Here is a 13,366-nt window from a genome sequence, read left to right on the forward strand (position 1 = left end):
CTTACTTTGTTTCTGTTTACTAAAATACTCTTGCCTCAGCTTATTACTATTCGTCACAGATTGTTCAACTGCACTATCTCATACAGAAAACAAAAGCACTTACACTATTTCCTGCTAAAGGAATCCAGACTACATTCACAGTTGAAGACTAAACAACTGGTGTATGTAATGCAACAAAGCACATCACACAGCTTGTTAATAAAGGGAAAAGAACTTTAGTGATGATTGCGAGATTGCAGGCTTCTTGAACAACATGCAAAAGTACACTTACTTTGTCAGCCTCTATTTCTCTCATATAGAAACCTGAGTCAAAAAAGGTCATTACACTACACATCAGATTCACATTCCACAAAAAGAAGAGAACCACATATGATCAGGCATCTTCTAGAAGCACATTAAAGTATTACACTGATGACTAGCATTTCATGGAGAGTAAGCACAGGTTCCTTTTATTTGAGACTGAATACTACCAAGAATAACTACTATACCTATTGGCAACTGCTTCTGGTACAAGTCAATCACAAGGCCCAAGTCCATCTTTTAGAGGCAGCAGACTGCCCTAATCATTCTAACATCACATTCACCCACCATGGCAAGGGTAAAATAAAAAAATGCCAAATGTGAAGATGTTTTAGTCAGTGATTCTTTTTTATTGAAAGCTTCTAATGTTGCATTACTCGGAGAAATTAAGTGCTAGGATCTACAACAATAGTTATTTAAATAGTACAGCAGGTTTTCTTCACAGACACCAAGTTTAAGTTACTTGTTCACTTGTCCTTGTTCAGTTTTATAATAGTTTGATTTAATTTTTTTTCCTCCCCTATAATAGTCAAAGTTGCAGATCCACCACGTACATGGAAGTATACAACCAGGTAATTTTTTCATGGAAGGGGATGAACCTACAACAGCATATAAGGGGAAAAGTATATATATCAAAGAACCTTTAGTCTCTTAAAACTGTATCTACAACCAGGAGGGGCATATTGCTTTAATACACAGTTGAAATTTTAATACTCAGGGCTTCAAAGTTTTCAGGTTATGGTAGAACACAGAAATTAGGAATGCTTTACTCACCAGAAGGTATCCTCGAAACTGGTTGTATATTATTGCTGTAAGCAAGTTCATCAGAAACAAGTTGCCTATTGGAATAAAAAGAGGCAGTAAGAATTATTGAAATACATATCTGTTTCTCAAAGAAGCTTCAACGTATACAGTAAGTCAGATGTAGAACATAAAAAGGATAAGTTTTCTTGGGTTTGATTTCCAAAACGTTTTTGATGTTTGAACACAATGTAACATAGCCATCCCCCTGTGATATGTTACTATTATGTTTTGAAAAAAAAAAAAAACAAAAACCACAAAACCAACAACAAACCAAACCGTAAGTACCTTCCATGAAAATTATCTTACAAGACACTACACAGTAATTGGAGGAAACAGAAAAAAAAAGGAGAAATTTATGATTAAACTTCCTAGAAAAATAAAACACACTGTAGCTGGTATGTATAAGTATCAAAGTTAAAAACTGCCTTTAAATTACTGAAGACAAGCAGTAACTTACCTAATACAGTGAAGAGTATGAAGAAGATTGAATACGCTCGATTCTTAGAATATGCAGGAATCATCACTATATCAGATTTAACCAAAAAGGAAATAAGAAATTAATGCTTAAGATGAAAGCGGGAGACCCCTATCAGTTTTTGGCAACTGCTAAAAGCTCTTTTATAGCTCAGCTTTAGAGCTGCACATACAATTACACCAAAGGAAAGGCAAAAATCAAGTTACTAAAGGCATGAAAAAATCTTTACGTAACCTTCCTCTGGCTGTATTAAGAACTATCAGCTGAAAGAATGGTTATAGTAGACTGAAGTAATCTTACTCTATTATTCTTTGAAAAGAAAGACAAGAGTTATTTCTGAAACATTGCTCACCATCAGGATTGTTTGCAGTAGTTAGCAGGACCAGCAGTGACGTCAGCGAATCTGGCAAATTCCGGAAATACACCATCCACTCCTTATCCTGCTGGCCATCCTAGTCAAAGAGATGTTCATTGTTAGGGAAACACTGAAGAATCACTAAGACTGTCTTACCAAAGAATAGGAAAAAAAAATCAAAATAAAATGTATCAGTCAACTAATCAATTTCTTACACACACAATGAGATCTACCCCGTGAAAAAAGCACGAGACAAGCATAAAAATTAGGACAATGTTTAGGAATACAGTGCAATCACTTCACTTATTAACAGACATTAAAAAAAAACATAGGAAGAACAGCAAGCTAAGACAGACACAAAAGCTCAATACAGAAGTTATGTCTAGCTAGCACCTCAGATCCAGGAAGAACAATAATGTCACAAACAGACAATATAGGAATCTGAAGCCACCCTTGACTGACACAAAAAGCATAACCTCTTAACCTGCAAGAGATACTAGTGTACTGGAGATAAAGGGATTCCCTAAGCATGATTTTAAAAAATTATTAAAAAAAAAATCACAGACTAATACCATCTTCTCAACTTGCATTATAAAAATTAACATCTAGTAAAAGCAGCTTTCTTTGTTATTCCAGCTACAGCATGCTGTACCTCAGCATAGATGAAAACCTAATCACCCTGAATTGTATACTCCAGGACTACACTCCAGCTTCCTCAATAATGAACAGCTGCCTCAATGACTACCATATTACAAAAGATCCTTGCTGATAGATTATGAGCTCCTCTCAAACACCTACAGCTCTACTAGCATACTTACTGTGAAAGGTCTCTCTCACTTCCCCTTTGACTTCCGAATAGAAAACTTAACATCCTCCGAAACAGTTATTTGCACAAAAGTTACTACCACTACTCAGAACAAAGGTATTCCCCTTTCTCCTGTTATCCCCTTAAATACTCAGAGTGGGAGGTTCTGTTTAGTCACAGTAAGGTCTACACAGAACACAGTCAGACAAGTTTTAGGTCTCTTTTCAATAACGTATGTAAAGATGTACTTAAAGTACAAGTGCAAGGATACTCATCTTATTCTAGAGGAAATAAATATTTACACAGATAAGAGCACTATGCTATAACCAGTGCTAGTGCACATTACAGGAGCTGTTGGGCAGGTGGAAAACAGGCAACTGTTCTGTTTTGAAAAGAATGAAGATTCAAAATGCTATGTAAGGTATCAATGCAAATATCACATAGAGCTTAAATATCCTGGGGGGGATGGGGGACAGAGATCAGCGTTACAGCACCCAAAAAATATTTGCAAATACTTCGGCGACTAAGGTCATCAAAATTATTTTGTGGCTCAGTGTAAACATCCAAAGCTCTGGCGGTATCAGAATTCTCATCAAAAATGCACTGAGAGGCTGATCTGGGATCATCCACATAGTTATTTTTTTTCCCCAAGCTCAACTAGAGACAGCTAAAAAAGATGCAGAGTGCAAACATTACAAACATGAATCATGTAGCACAGAACAAACAGGCCTTGCATCTGCTGCAAAGACTGGAAAAATGTACCTCTAGAGGACATACACAAGACAATGCAAAAATCTAGAGGCAGGAATTCCATTACTAAATGTATTTTTAGAACCTGCTTTCAGTATTTTTTTTTTGTTAGATACAATTAGTTTGTAGGGGTATTAGACTAGCAAATCAGAAAAGGAAAGAAAGACTGCTCTCTAATTTGTTATTTTTCACCTAAACATACAAAAAATTGATTGATTCAGGTGTACAAGTTATATTCCCATCTGCTGGGAAAGCTCATAACTGGAATTAGATGCAACATACAGAGATAATACAAAGATCTAGCATGCAACTACACAAAGAGGGGGGGGAATAGAGCTCTGCTTCTAATTTCAGAAATTCTGTAACACAGGGATTAGAGGAATTTGCCAATCATGAGGAAGACTAGAGGCAGGCTCAAGTGCAAATTGCAGTAGGAACGAAGCTGCAAAACTGAGATTAAGGAGAAGGCTAAAATTACTGGGAGAAGTATGCAACAAATCTTTGTGCTCATAGGAACACATTTATGAAAGATCTTAAAAAGTAAGGACAAAAAAAAATAAAAATCTGAGTATGATCCATTAAGATACAGGAAGTTTAGGAGAGAGGGAACATAGCAAGAGTACTGGAACACAAAAGTGATTTTAACCACAAAATTTCAAATTTGCTTTTCGGAAGCACAAAGAGAAAAAAAAACAGAGGAAAAAAACAAAGATCAGAAATCAAAACATCCGAATAATGCAGGCAAAAACCTACCAAGGCATGGCCAGGGATACCAGTATTGGAAGATAAGAAAACACAGAAGAAACTAAACTTAGCAAAAAGCTAGATAAGGAAAAGAGAAAAGAAATGAGTGATAATATAAACAAAAAAGTGACAAGATTAAGAGCTCTGGACACAGAACAGTGTAGGTTTCAACAAGAGCAGAGAAAGTAAGCAAAGGATTAAATTGGAGAATTGTGTAAGAAAGCCGCTTGTATAAACAGACTTTCAGTTTCAAACCTGTGATAATGGTATCAATACCAGTAACATGCAGGACCATAAACAAAGATGTCGACCACATTTTAGCATAGAACTAACTTTGCTCTGAGAAGCAGAGTTACACTAAGAAAATAATAAGCTACAGCTTATAGCAAGAGAGAAAGATTTCAGTTATGAAGCAGGAAGGAGTGTTATCACTTAAGAAGCAAAGCACAGTCCAGAAAAAATTCTTCACTAAAAGATGAAGGGATTCTAACACTATTCTGAGGGGCATTCTAATGCACGCTTACAGAAATAGCACTATACACGGGTACTATGCACACGTTACATCTCTCTAAATGGACTTTAAACTCATCCCAGTGAGTCTGACAAGGTAAGATGACCTCTTCAGGGGAAATAAGTTTCACCAGTTTGATTATAAAACTAGCAGCTATGGAAGTAAAGAAAAAAGAACACCAAGATGTACCAAAGCATAACTATAATTGGTTACCTTTGTTCGAGCAAACAGCAGCATGGCAAACATGGTAAAAAGAGACAGATGAACAGCTAATAGTAGAACAACACTGTTGGAAAGAAAACATAAGCATTAATACCAACTTTATCTTATTCTTAATATCCTTTGCTAAAAATACAAAAGGATGCCATATAAAGAAAACCAGGGGTATTTTTAAGAAGCAATATGGAATTAACAAAAGATGATCTAAGTTTTGATTCAAAATAAGAATCACACTTGTTCAGGACTCCTCAGCATGAGCTTAGACAGTTGTGAGGTCAATGAGATTCTAACACTTGTTTTTCTAAAGTTAGGACCCTATTTATACCCTCCAATCAAAATACAACATCTTGGCTTCCATACACCTTTAATTCTCCTGGGACTTGGTAGTTAAAAAGTAACAGGCAAGGCCAGCGAGTTCTATAAGCTGTGCACATACACGACCCATGTGACAGGAAGAGATCTCTTTCAAAAAGTGTCATGCTGTCTGGTTACGATTTCACCAGTAGGGTTTCCACTTCAAATTTCTAACGGTGGCAAAATTTAACACACATATTGCCAAAGCCATTTAGAAGTGAAAAAGCTGGAGTAAAGCACTCTGAAGATGTAAAGACAGAGGTATCTTCTTGCGTGGCTCTCATGATTGGAAGACAAGTACACGTGTGTCCACCCATACCTCTGAGAGGCTACCTTGGAGAAACACGGCATAGACCTTTGCCCAGATGATAATTCAGTTCTTCCCTTACAAAGGGGCCATATGTAACATATACAGAATTAAAAAACACCACTCAACAAGTATCAAAAAGCTAGAGTCACATCACATGCATTCTGAGAAATTTTACAGGCAAAAGGAATCAAAAAGTTAACACAACCTCCATCTGTTACTGCCCGACCTCATCAACCACTCTAGCTAGGCCATCAAGAAGGAAGCTACTCAGATGTCACACACCAGAATACTAAGAGTATTATTCTTGCTACAAAAGGATGTTTTCTATGCTATGACCTACCTTGCCATTTCAGGCAATGTGCTGTTGATGCTTTTTAATGTTTTCTTCATCATAGAAGAGTTCTGAAGGAGAAAGAAAGGACGAAGAATTCTTCTTATTCTCACATCCTGCAAAAAGTAACAGATCAGATGCTGAGTTCACATAAGATTAAGGCCACAGATATTTTTAATACAAATTTATCAAAAAGCAGTGATACACCTATCAACAGTATAACATAAAAAGGTTGTGCTCAGAAGCTAAATCCATCCCACTGAAGTCACAAAACACACAAAGATTTTATACTTATGAGTGAGTGCCTCATTAAAAGAATGAGGGATTGCTTTAAAAATGCACACTGACATTTCAATAGCCTCATCAGGCCGCTAATTATAAATAATCTAACTTCACTTCTTGGTAGACATAACAAGCAGGTCAAGAGATGGCATTTGCATATTTTCTGCCAAGGTCCATTTCAAGAAAGGAATTAATAGCAAGCTACTGTCAATAAAAACAGATACACATTTTGAAAATAAGTGCTTGCTTTCAAGTTTCAGCCCCTTTTTTTTTTTCTTTTTATAATTAAAGGGCCTGCTTATTTCTCAGCAATTTCTGCCTCTAGCAGGACTCAAAAAGGTGATTGCCTGTATTTTCCTTAGCATACATTAAAGCAATTAAGCTGTTTGATTCTTGCATTCAAGACGCCAGCCTTCAAGTTATTTCTGTGACTTATCAGCTACTTCAAGTAATTCAGCATCCTGCATTTTACAACCAGCCTTCTCAGGGCCACACGTAACAGGAAAAAAAAAAAAAAAGAAAAAAAATAATCACTTGCTCCCTCGCTATTTCCTTGTTCATACATCCCGGCAGTTAAACTGCTCCTTCTGCTGCTGCTTTGTATGGGAGGCTCCTGTTCAAACTACTCGTCCACTATCACACCTAAAGGTTTTACAATCACTTCTTTCCAAGACACAGTCCCCATGTTGCAAGCACAATCCTTCTTTCAGCTGCATTATATTCATTTGACTTGAATACAAAAAGGACATATGCATTTTTCTTATAGTTAGATACTTACAAGCTTAAGCAACATGTTCTTTCAACATTTTAAGATCATCTCTTCGATACTACATCACATCCTGGTCAGCAGTGACCAGTGGTCAACTATAACCACTGGAGCCTGAACAGCTCAACAGTGGGTTACTAATAGTAGCAACTGCATCCAACTTAATCCTAATACAGACAATAATTTGAAATAGGTTTGAAAGTTATCTGAAGGCAACAGATAATGGCTTTGATATAAGAAGCAAAATTCAAGATTTCTGCCTCATTCACTTCCTAGCTTTTTTACCATATTTGTATTTTCTTAATGATAAGTGAACAAAACTAATTTCATGCAGATTTATGTTATGACAGAGAAAACCAATTGGGAGATTGCATTATTATATAAACTTTTAGGACTGTTTCACAAAACTGACATTCCTCTCAGGACACCTTTATCCAAGAAAGCAGTTGTTAAACTATACAATTATCTTTTACACTACATAGACTCTGCCATTGAATCAAGTTAAGAATGTAATTCTCTAACTGTATGACAAAACTGGTGCTATATAACCAGAGTTTTCTCCGTACTGTTTGACTGTTGACAGACTATAGCAACAAAGCTTTATCTAATTTTACTAATGACCTCACATCTTATAGTAATAATCAAACAGAATCCCTTGAGAAGCTACGTTACACCACGTATTTTCTGTGTTTTACTGAATTATCCAGCTATCAAAGACCAAACATGAACTGTCTCACCCTCCTCCCTTAATTCTCCAATAGGCCACCACCCTGCTGACTATCCTTTTGCAGGTTCTGCTCCTCTGCCACTCTCCACAACTAGAGCCGCTAATTGTTTCTGCAGAAAGCAGTTCTTACCTCCGTGCAGAGGAAACTCAGCGATACAATCCAATCAGTAAGGGAAACAATCAACGTCAGTATATAAGCCATTAGCCATCTATTTTTCCAAAACTCTTCCCATCCAACTAAGTAACTCTGGGGAAAAACAAAGAAACAACCTATTTTAATAATAAATTCCAATATCCTAATAAGTAAGCCAGCACCAACTGTTTTCCAAGTATTTGTAATTTTACAGCAGTGCTCATAAAGAGCTCTGTGACATCCAAACAAAAGTACACTGATCAGAGAATTTTTCTACAAGAACTAAATAAAGGTCAGTAAAAGTGAGTGGTGCACACAGGCCATGTGAGAGGAATCCTTTGAATGCAAGAAAAATGTCCATTTAATAAGCATATAAGGAGATTTTCCAGAAAGAAGCATCCAAAGAAAAGTTCAGTTTCTGACTATTTTTATTTTGTTTAAATGAACTGGCATGTATTTGATCATTATATACCCCAATTTTTATAGCTTAATACAAGCAGCTAAGCCAAAATCATTGTATTCTTCGCAAAATTTATTTCACTTCTTTCACACAAGCTGGAGTTTATATTTCTTAGGTTAAAAAAAAAACAAAACAATTTTTTTTAATTTAGAAAATACGCATTTTTCTCATTTCTCCTGAAAGTAAGCCTTTAGTATAGCAAAGCAATCTCATCATGCAAATCCAAGATTTGAGTAACAGTTCTAAGGCATTTCCCAAAACATAAAATGGAGGAAAGCCACACTGGCTATACCTACTGAGCTGCCCAACACACCTAGCATCTCATTCAGTATCAGATGAACGTGATGCTCACCTTCACGGATACATCAACCATGAACACGAGAAAGCAAAGCAGCTCAATGCTTTCTGTTAGGCCACAAGGAGGATTCCATGCAGGAAGGCGGTATCGTACATCTGACGTGACAGTAAGCGAAGAAGGCTTTTCAATGAAAGCCAAAGCCAGAATTATAGTAATGGTTAAGCTCAAAATCCTGTTTGGACAGAGATGAAATTAAAAAAAAAAAAAAAAAAACCAAGAAAACAAACAACCCACCACCAACAAAAAAAAACAGCCCACAAAAAAACATGAAACAAAAAAACACCAAAAAAAACACTAAGCCCACAAAATGAGTCAAAAAAGCAATAAAATACTTACAGTAAAGCAATTTTCTTAGAAGTAAACCAAGCTTTATAAGATCATATTTAAGACAAATGGGTTAGACCGCAATGCAGCACTTAATTAGCATGCCGTTACCCACATTAGAATAACGTAACTGCTGACCACCAAATAACCTTAGGTGGTGTTCTTCTGAAACTAACATTACAATCTCGCTACTATTTAACATGTTTAGAAATAGACACTTGGAAAACTCTAACACACCGTGCTGTAAATCATGCCAATAGTCTATTCATGCAACAGTCCTATGGCTGTTTCAAAGAGCCATCTACATGATCACGCTTTTGTATATCTTGTTGCTTTCCACTTCTATCACGTTCACTTGTAATCAACCCACTTGCTTCGTACAGTAAATTCTTATAAGGATAAAAGTACAATTATTTAATTATTTATCACAAAAGAAAGATTTTTTTTTTTTTCTTTTTTAATAAAGCCTTACTCCAAAATGAAAAAGCAAAATGAATACCAAGTTCTTACCACTGGCAGGTTCTTGAATAGTACCATCGATAAAGCCACAGGGATTTGGAGTCCACACGGTGATTTATAGATCGATACTGAAGGCAGAAAGCAAGAAGGATAATTCAAACCTTACATTCAGTCTGTCTCAAAGACAAAGATCAAGTTACCAAAATAAACCAAATTCTAATCAACAAAGCTCAAGTCTTGAGACAATTCCAGTTTCACAATAAGCTAAAGAAATTGTTTTACAAGTTATTAAAGTGTCAGTCACCCATGACCATAGCTGTAGCCTACATGCATGCAATGGGAAAGATTTTAATGAAGTCTTCCTAGTCTAAGGACCACACAGTTGCTCAGATAATCAAACTGCGTGGCAGTCATCTGAAGGAAGGGTTATCATCATTAAAAATAAGAGCACCTGTACTAATTCAGCGCCTATTCTATCTACTCACCAAAACGGTCCACCCATTTCGTTTACCTTTCTAGCATTCATTCCGTTCATGAATCTTCTTTTGTCTTTCTCTTCCAAAAAGCCATAAGATTCAAACAGTTTAATTCTGAATATAAGAGACCTCTAATGTCCTTAAACAAAACATGCTTTACGTTCAAGGAACTACCCAGTACTCAGAATTGTCCCACTTTTGCTGAAATCTGCTAAGGCCCTCCTCAGCAGCTGCTCCTGGGCCGCTGTTCCTCTGCCGAGAAGTATCCGCACCTTTAATATACCTGATCCTCAGATATCTCCCAACCAAACACTATCTGAATGCAGCAAGAGAGCTCAAGAATTGCCCTACAGCATTCCCGCTGCCTGTGACTAATAACTGGGAGATAATAGGTTCTGAGAATATGCAGTAATGGCCAGTAAAGGAGAGACAAAGACAGAATGAAGACTTCCAAAGTTCAGCTGAAGCGAGAGTTCCAGCTTCTTGTTTGAAATTAGCCTTAAACTCTACCAGCTTTTAAAATATGCAAGTAGTCAGATTTAGAGGCAAATTACAAGGTTTGCTCAGATAGTTTCTCTTAGCGGTAAGGCCAGCCACTTTCAAAAAAAAAAAAACCAAACAAAAAAAAAACCAGAAAAACCAAACCAAAACAAAAAAAAACCCCGACAACCCACAAAAAAGAAACCCAAAAACCCACCACAAACCCCAAACCAAAAACCACCCCACAAATCATCATCTCTTTTGACAACCTTGAAGAGAATCATAACATAGTTTGGGTTGGAAGGGACCTTTAAAGGTCATCTAGTTCAACCCCCCAAAGACAACTCTATTTCATTGTACGAAGAAACTTGTTTCTCCTAGGCAGAACTTCACTGAAACTAGCATACCACAGGAATTTGGAATTCTGATTTTGCTTTGTAAATCAAGGTGATGTTATGTGGAGGTTGCCTTGAACACATAAAAATGTAAAAGCTAGCAGAATGCACAACAAATATCCAGCATGGGAGGCACAATAGCTAACAAACAATTATATTTACCTGTATTGCATCTTCAATAAATACTATGGCTTGGTTTATATAAAGGTCATTATCAGCTCCAGCACCTGTAAAGTTAAAAAGAAGTAAGACTCATTCTCTGTACTTCAGATAAAGCCTACAGCTTGCTAATTAGTTAACAGAAGCTCCACAACCGTGATTCTCATGGTAAAGAACACTGTACACACACAAAAAGTAGAGACAGCTCCTGCCACATTTGCTCCATCAGCAGTACTGTGCATTAAATTAAATAAATAACAATCATCTCAAACGGATCATGCATCTTCTTGTATTTTGTGAAAAGGTTCTCTCTTACATTTAGCTTAAGTATATGGATTACACCAGTAGTTAAATAGCTACCACAAGACTGCAATATTTCTATACAGAGACAAGTCCTAAGTAACGTGCATTGCAATAGAGCTTCAATCAAATTATTGTTTGACAAAGTGTACAGTCAAGTGAAGCTGGAAAAATCAGACACTAGAATACTACACATTTTTACTTTTGCTTAACAAAGGTACTGAGGTTTAGATTGATCTCATTCTCTCCAAAATCAACAGAAACCTCCACTCAGATGAGAAGAGAATCAAGTCCTTTTTTTAAATTTGTCCCAAGTTATTATCACTATATCAAACAGATCAGCATTCAAGACAGAAAGGGGTGAAAGTATACAAAGTGAAATAAAATATCAACAAATTAGTTACTATGCAACACTTCAAAACAGTTCATATGAAGATACATAGACAAAGAATAAGTGGCAAGCACTTGAGTTCACTTGAATTAGGACCCTTGAGTAAACAACCTGGTAATTAAGCCAATAAGAGACACAAAAGCAGTTAATGCCCAAATGAGGAAGGAAAAAAAAAATAAAAGGAAGAGGGGAAAAAAAGAAAAAAAAAGAAAGCTGACAGGGGCTAGAGATATGAAAATATGTGCTAGCGTAACGTTCCCACAGAGGGGAAGAAGCCCAAGGAGCACTTCATGTTGTCTCCTCCCAGGAGACAGCAATCCCAGCACGGGATACGATGAGATTGAGTCACTCCTAGCACTGGCACAATGTTCTCCAGGCTCCAAGAAATGCCAGAAGCACCACTGATCTGAGCCCCAAACAATGTTATGTTCCACATGATTCAGCAGCATCAATTTTCTACAAAAACTGCAAACAGTTTTTAAATGTCACCATTTATCTGAGCAAAAGCAACAACACAGTTTTGTACTGATTCAGATATGAATCAAGAAAGACTGAGCATAAACAGGAGACAAGCTAGGCTCACACAATGCAGATCTTATCTCTTCCAAGACACGACACACCAGTAAGACAAAAATAAAGTTGTTTAAAGGAGCAGTATTAGTCAAAAGGATAGCAAGGACAGCAAAAGCTTTAGATTTCTTGGAGCACAAGCCTAGTGTTAATTTTGTAAGGGCAGAATCTAAGCAACTGCTCTTAATATAAAAATAAAACAGGGAAATTAGCAAGAAATGTTTGCTTTAGCAATTAGAGTTTTAGTTTGTTTTTAAAGAAAGAAAATCCACGCATTTTCCATGCATGCTACCGAGGATACCCAATTTCTTCTGAAACTCTTAGTCACAGCAAGTGACGCTTAGTCACAAGCAATGAGTGAAATACTGCTCGGTTCGGGTGTGCAGGATCTCTCTCAGACCCCACTGCACTTTTGACACTCAACAAACAGGCAACAAAAAGAGAAGATTCGCTTAAGTGATGTGATCCCCTGATAATAGAGAACCTGAGGTCTCCAAAGGAACCTTTTCCTGGGGGGAACTGAGAAGTCGGACCTCGAATAGGCAGTGAGTTAAGAGGGGAAAAAAAAAAAATTGTCAGCACCTTAAAAAATAAAAATTAAAAAAGAAAATAAGCCACGTCTCAGGCTGCAGCAGTGCAAGGTTTGCACCCAAGGTCAGCGATAGCGGCTCGGTGCGTTCAGCCAGGCAGGGCGGCCGCAGGCGGCCCCGCCGAGCCGCCTCAGGCGGAGCTGCCGGGACCAGCCGCCGCCGAAACACCGGCAGACCCCCAAGGCAGGCCCGGGGGGGCTCCTCCTCCGGCGCCCGGCCCGCCCGCCCCGCTCCCGGGAGAGAGCAAGCTCTGAGGGAAAGGGGAGAGCGCCGCCGCCCCCCTCAGGCACCGGCTCCCTCAGCGCCGAGCCCGGGGGACGCCGCCGTCACCTCCCGCCTCACCGCACTCACCGTCCTCAGCAGCGGAGCGGGCACCGGCCCGCCAGAAAACCCGCCTCGCTCGCCAGCTCCGCGGGGGCAACAGCGGCTCCGCCTCAGCGCCGGCTGCCGCCTCCATAGGCAGCGACCACCGCGCTCCCTACCTCCTTGCTGTTGCCGCCGCCGGCGGGATGGGCTGGGGCTGAGGCCGGGGCGGCAC

General features: G+C 38.2%; 1 protein-coding gene across 3 annotated transcripts in view; it reads right to left on the minus strand.

Moving 5' to 3' along the window:
• TPCN2 (two pore segment channel 2) overlaps positions 1-13,341 on the minus strand; it is a 30,951-nt gene extending 17,610 nt beyond the window's left edge. For 2 of the 3 annotated variants that reach the window (XR_010070854.1, XM_063333557.1), the window contains exons 1-11: positions 13,180-13,341; positions 10,981-11,045; positions 9,519-9,595; positions 8,679-8,856; positions 7,864-7,980; positions 5,968-6,074; positions 4,958-5,030; positions 4,243-4,311; positions 1,932-2,031; positions 1,562-1,627; positions 1,075-1,139 (exon numbers count right to left, since the gene is read on the minus strand). Coding sequence is in view for 2 of the 3 variants with exons in the window: in XM_063333557.1 (XP_063189627.1) it covers positions 1,075-1,139; positions 1,562-1,627; positions 1,932-2,031; positions 4,243-4,311; positions 4,958-5,030; positions 5,968-6,074; positions 7,864-7,980; positions 8,679-8,856; positions 9,519-9,595; positions 10,981-11,045; positions 13,180-13,285 (1,023 nt within the window). In the remaining variant the exon portion in view is untranslated. The remainder of the gene's footprint in view (positions 1-1,074; positions 1,140-1,561; positions 1,628-1,931; positions 2,032-4,242; positions 4,312-4,957; positions 5,031-5,967; positions 6,075-7,863; positions 7,981-8,678; positions 8,857-9,518; positions 9,596-10,980; positions 11,046-13,179) is intronic. The other variant, XM_063333558.1, reaches the window with a different exon arrangement.
• Positions 13,342-13,366: the final 25 nt, after the last annotated feature.

Source organism: Chroicocephalus ridibundus, chromosome 4 (assembly GCF_963924245.1).
Source record: "Chroicocephalus ridibundus chromosome 4, bChrRid1.1, whole genome shotgun sequence".
Taxonomy (NCBI): domain Eukaryota; kingdom Metazoa; phylum Chordata; class Aves; order Charadriiformes; family Laridae; genus Chroicocephalus; species Chroicocephalus ridibundus.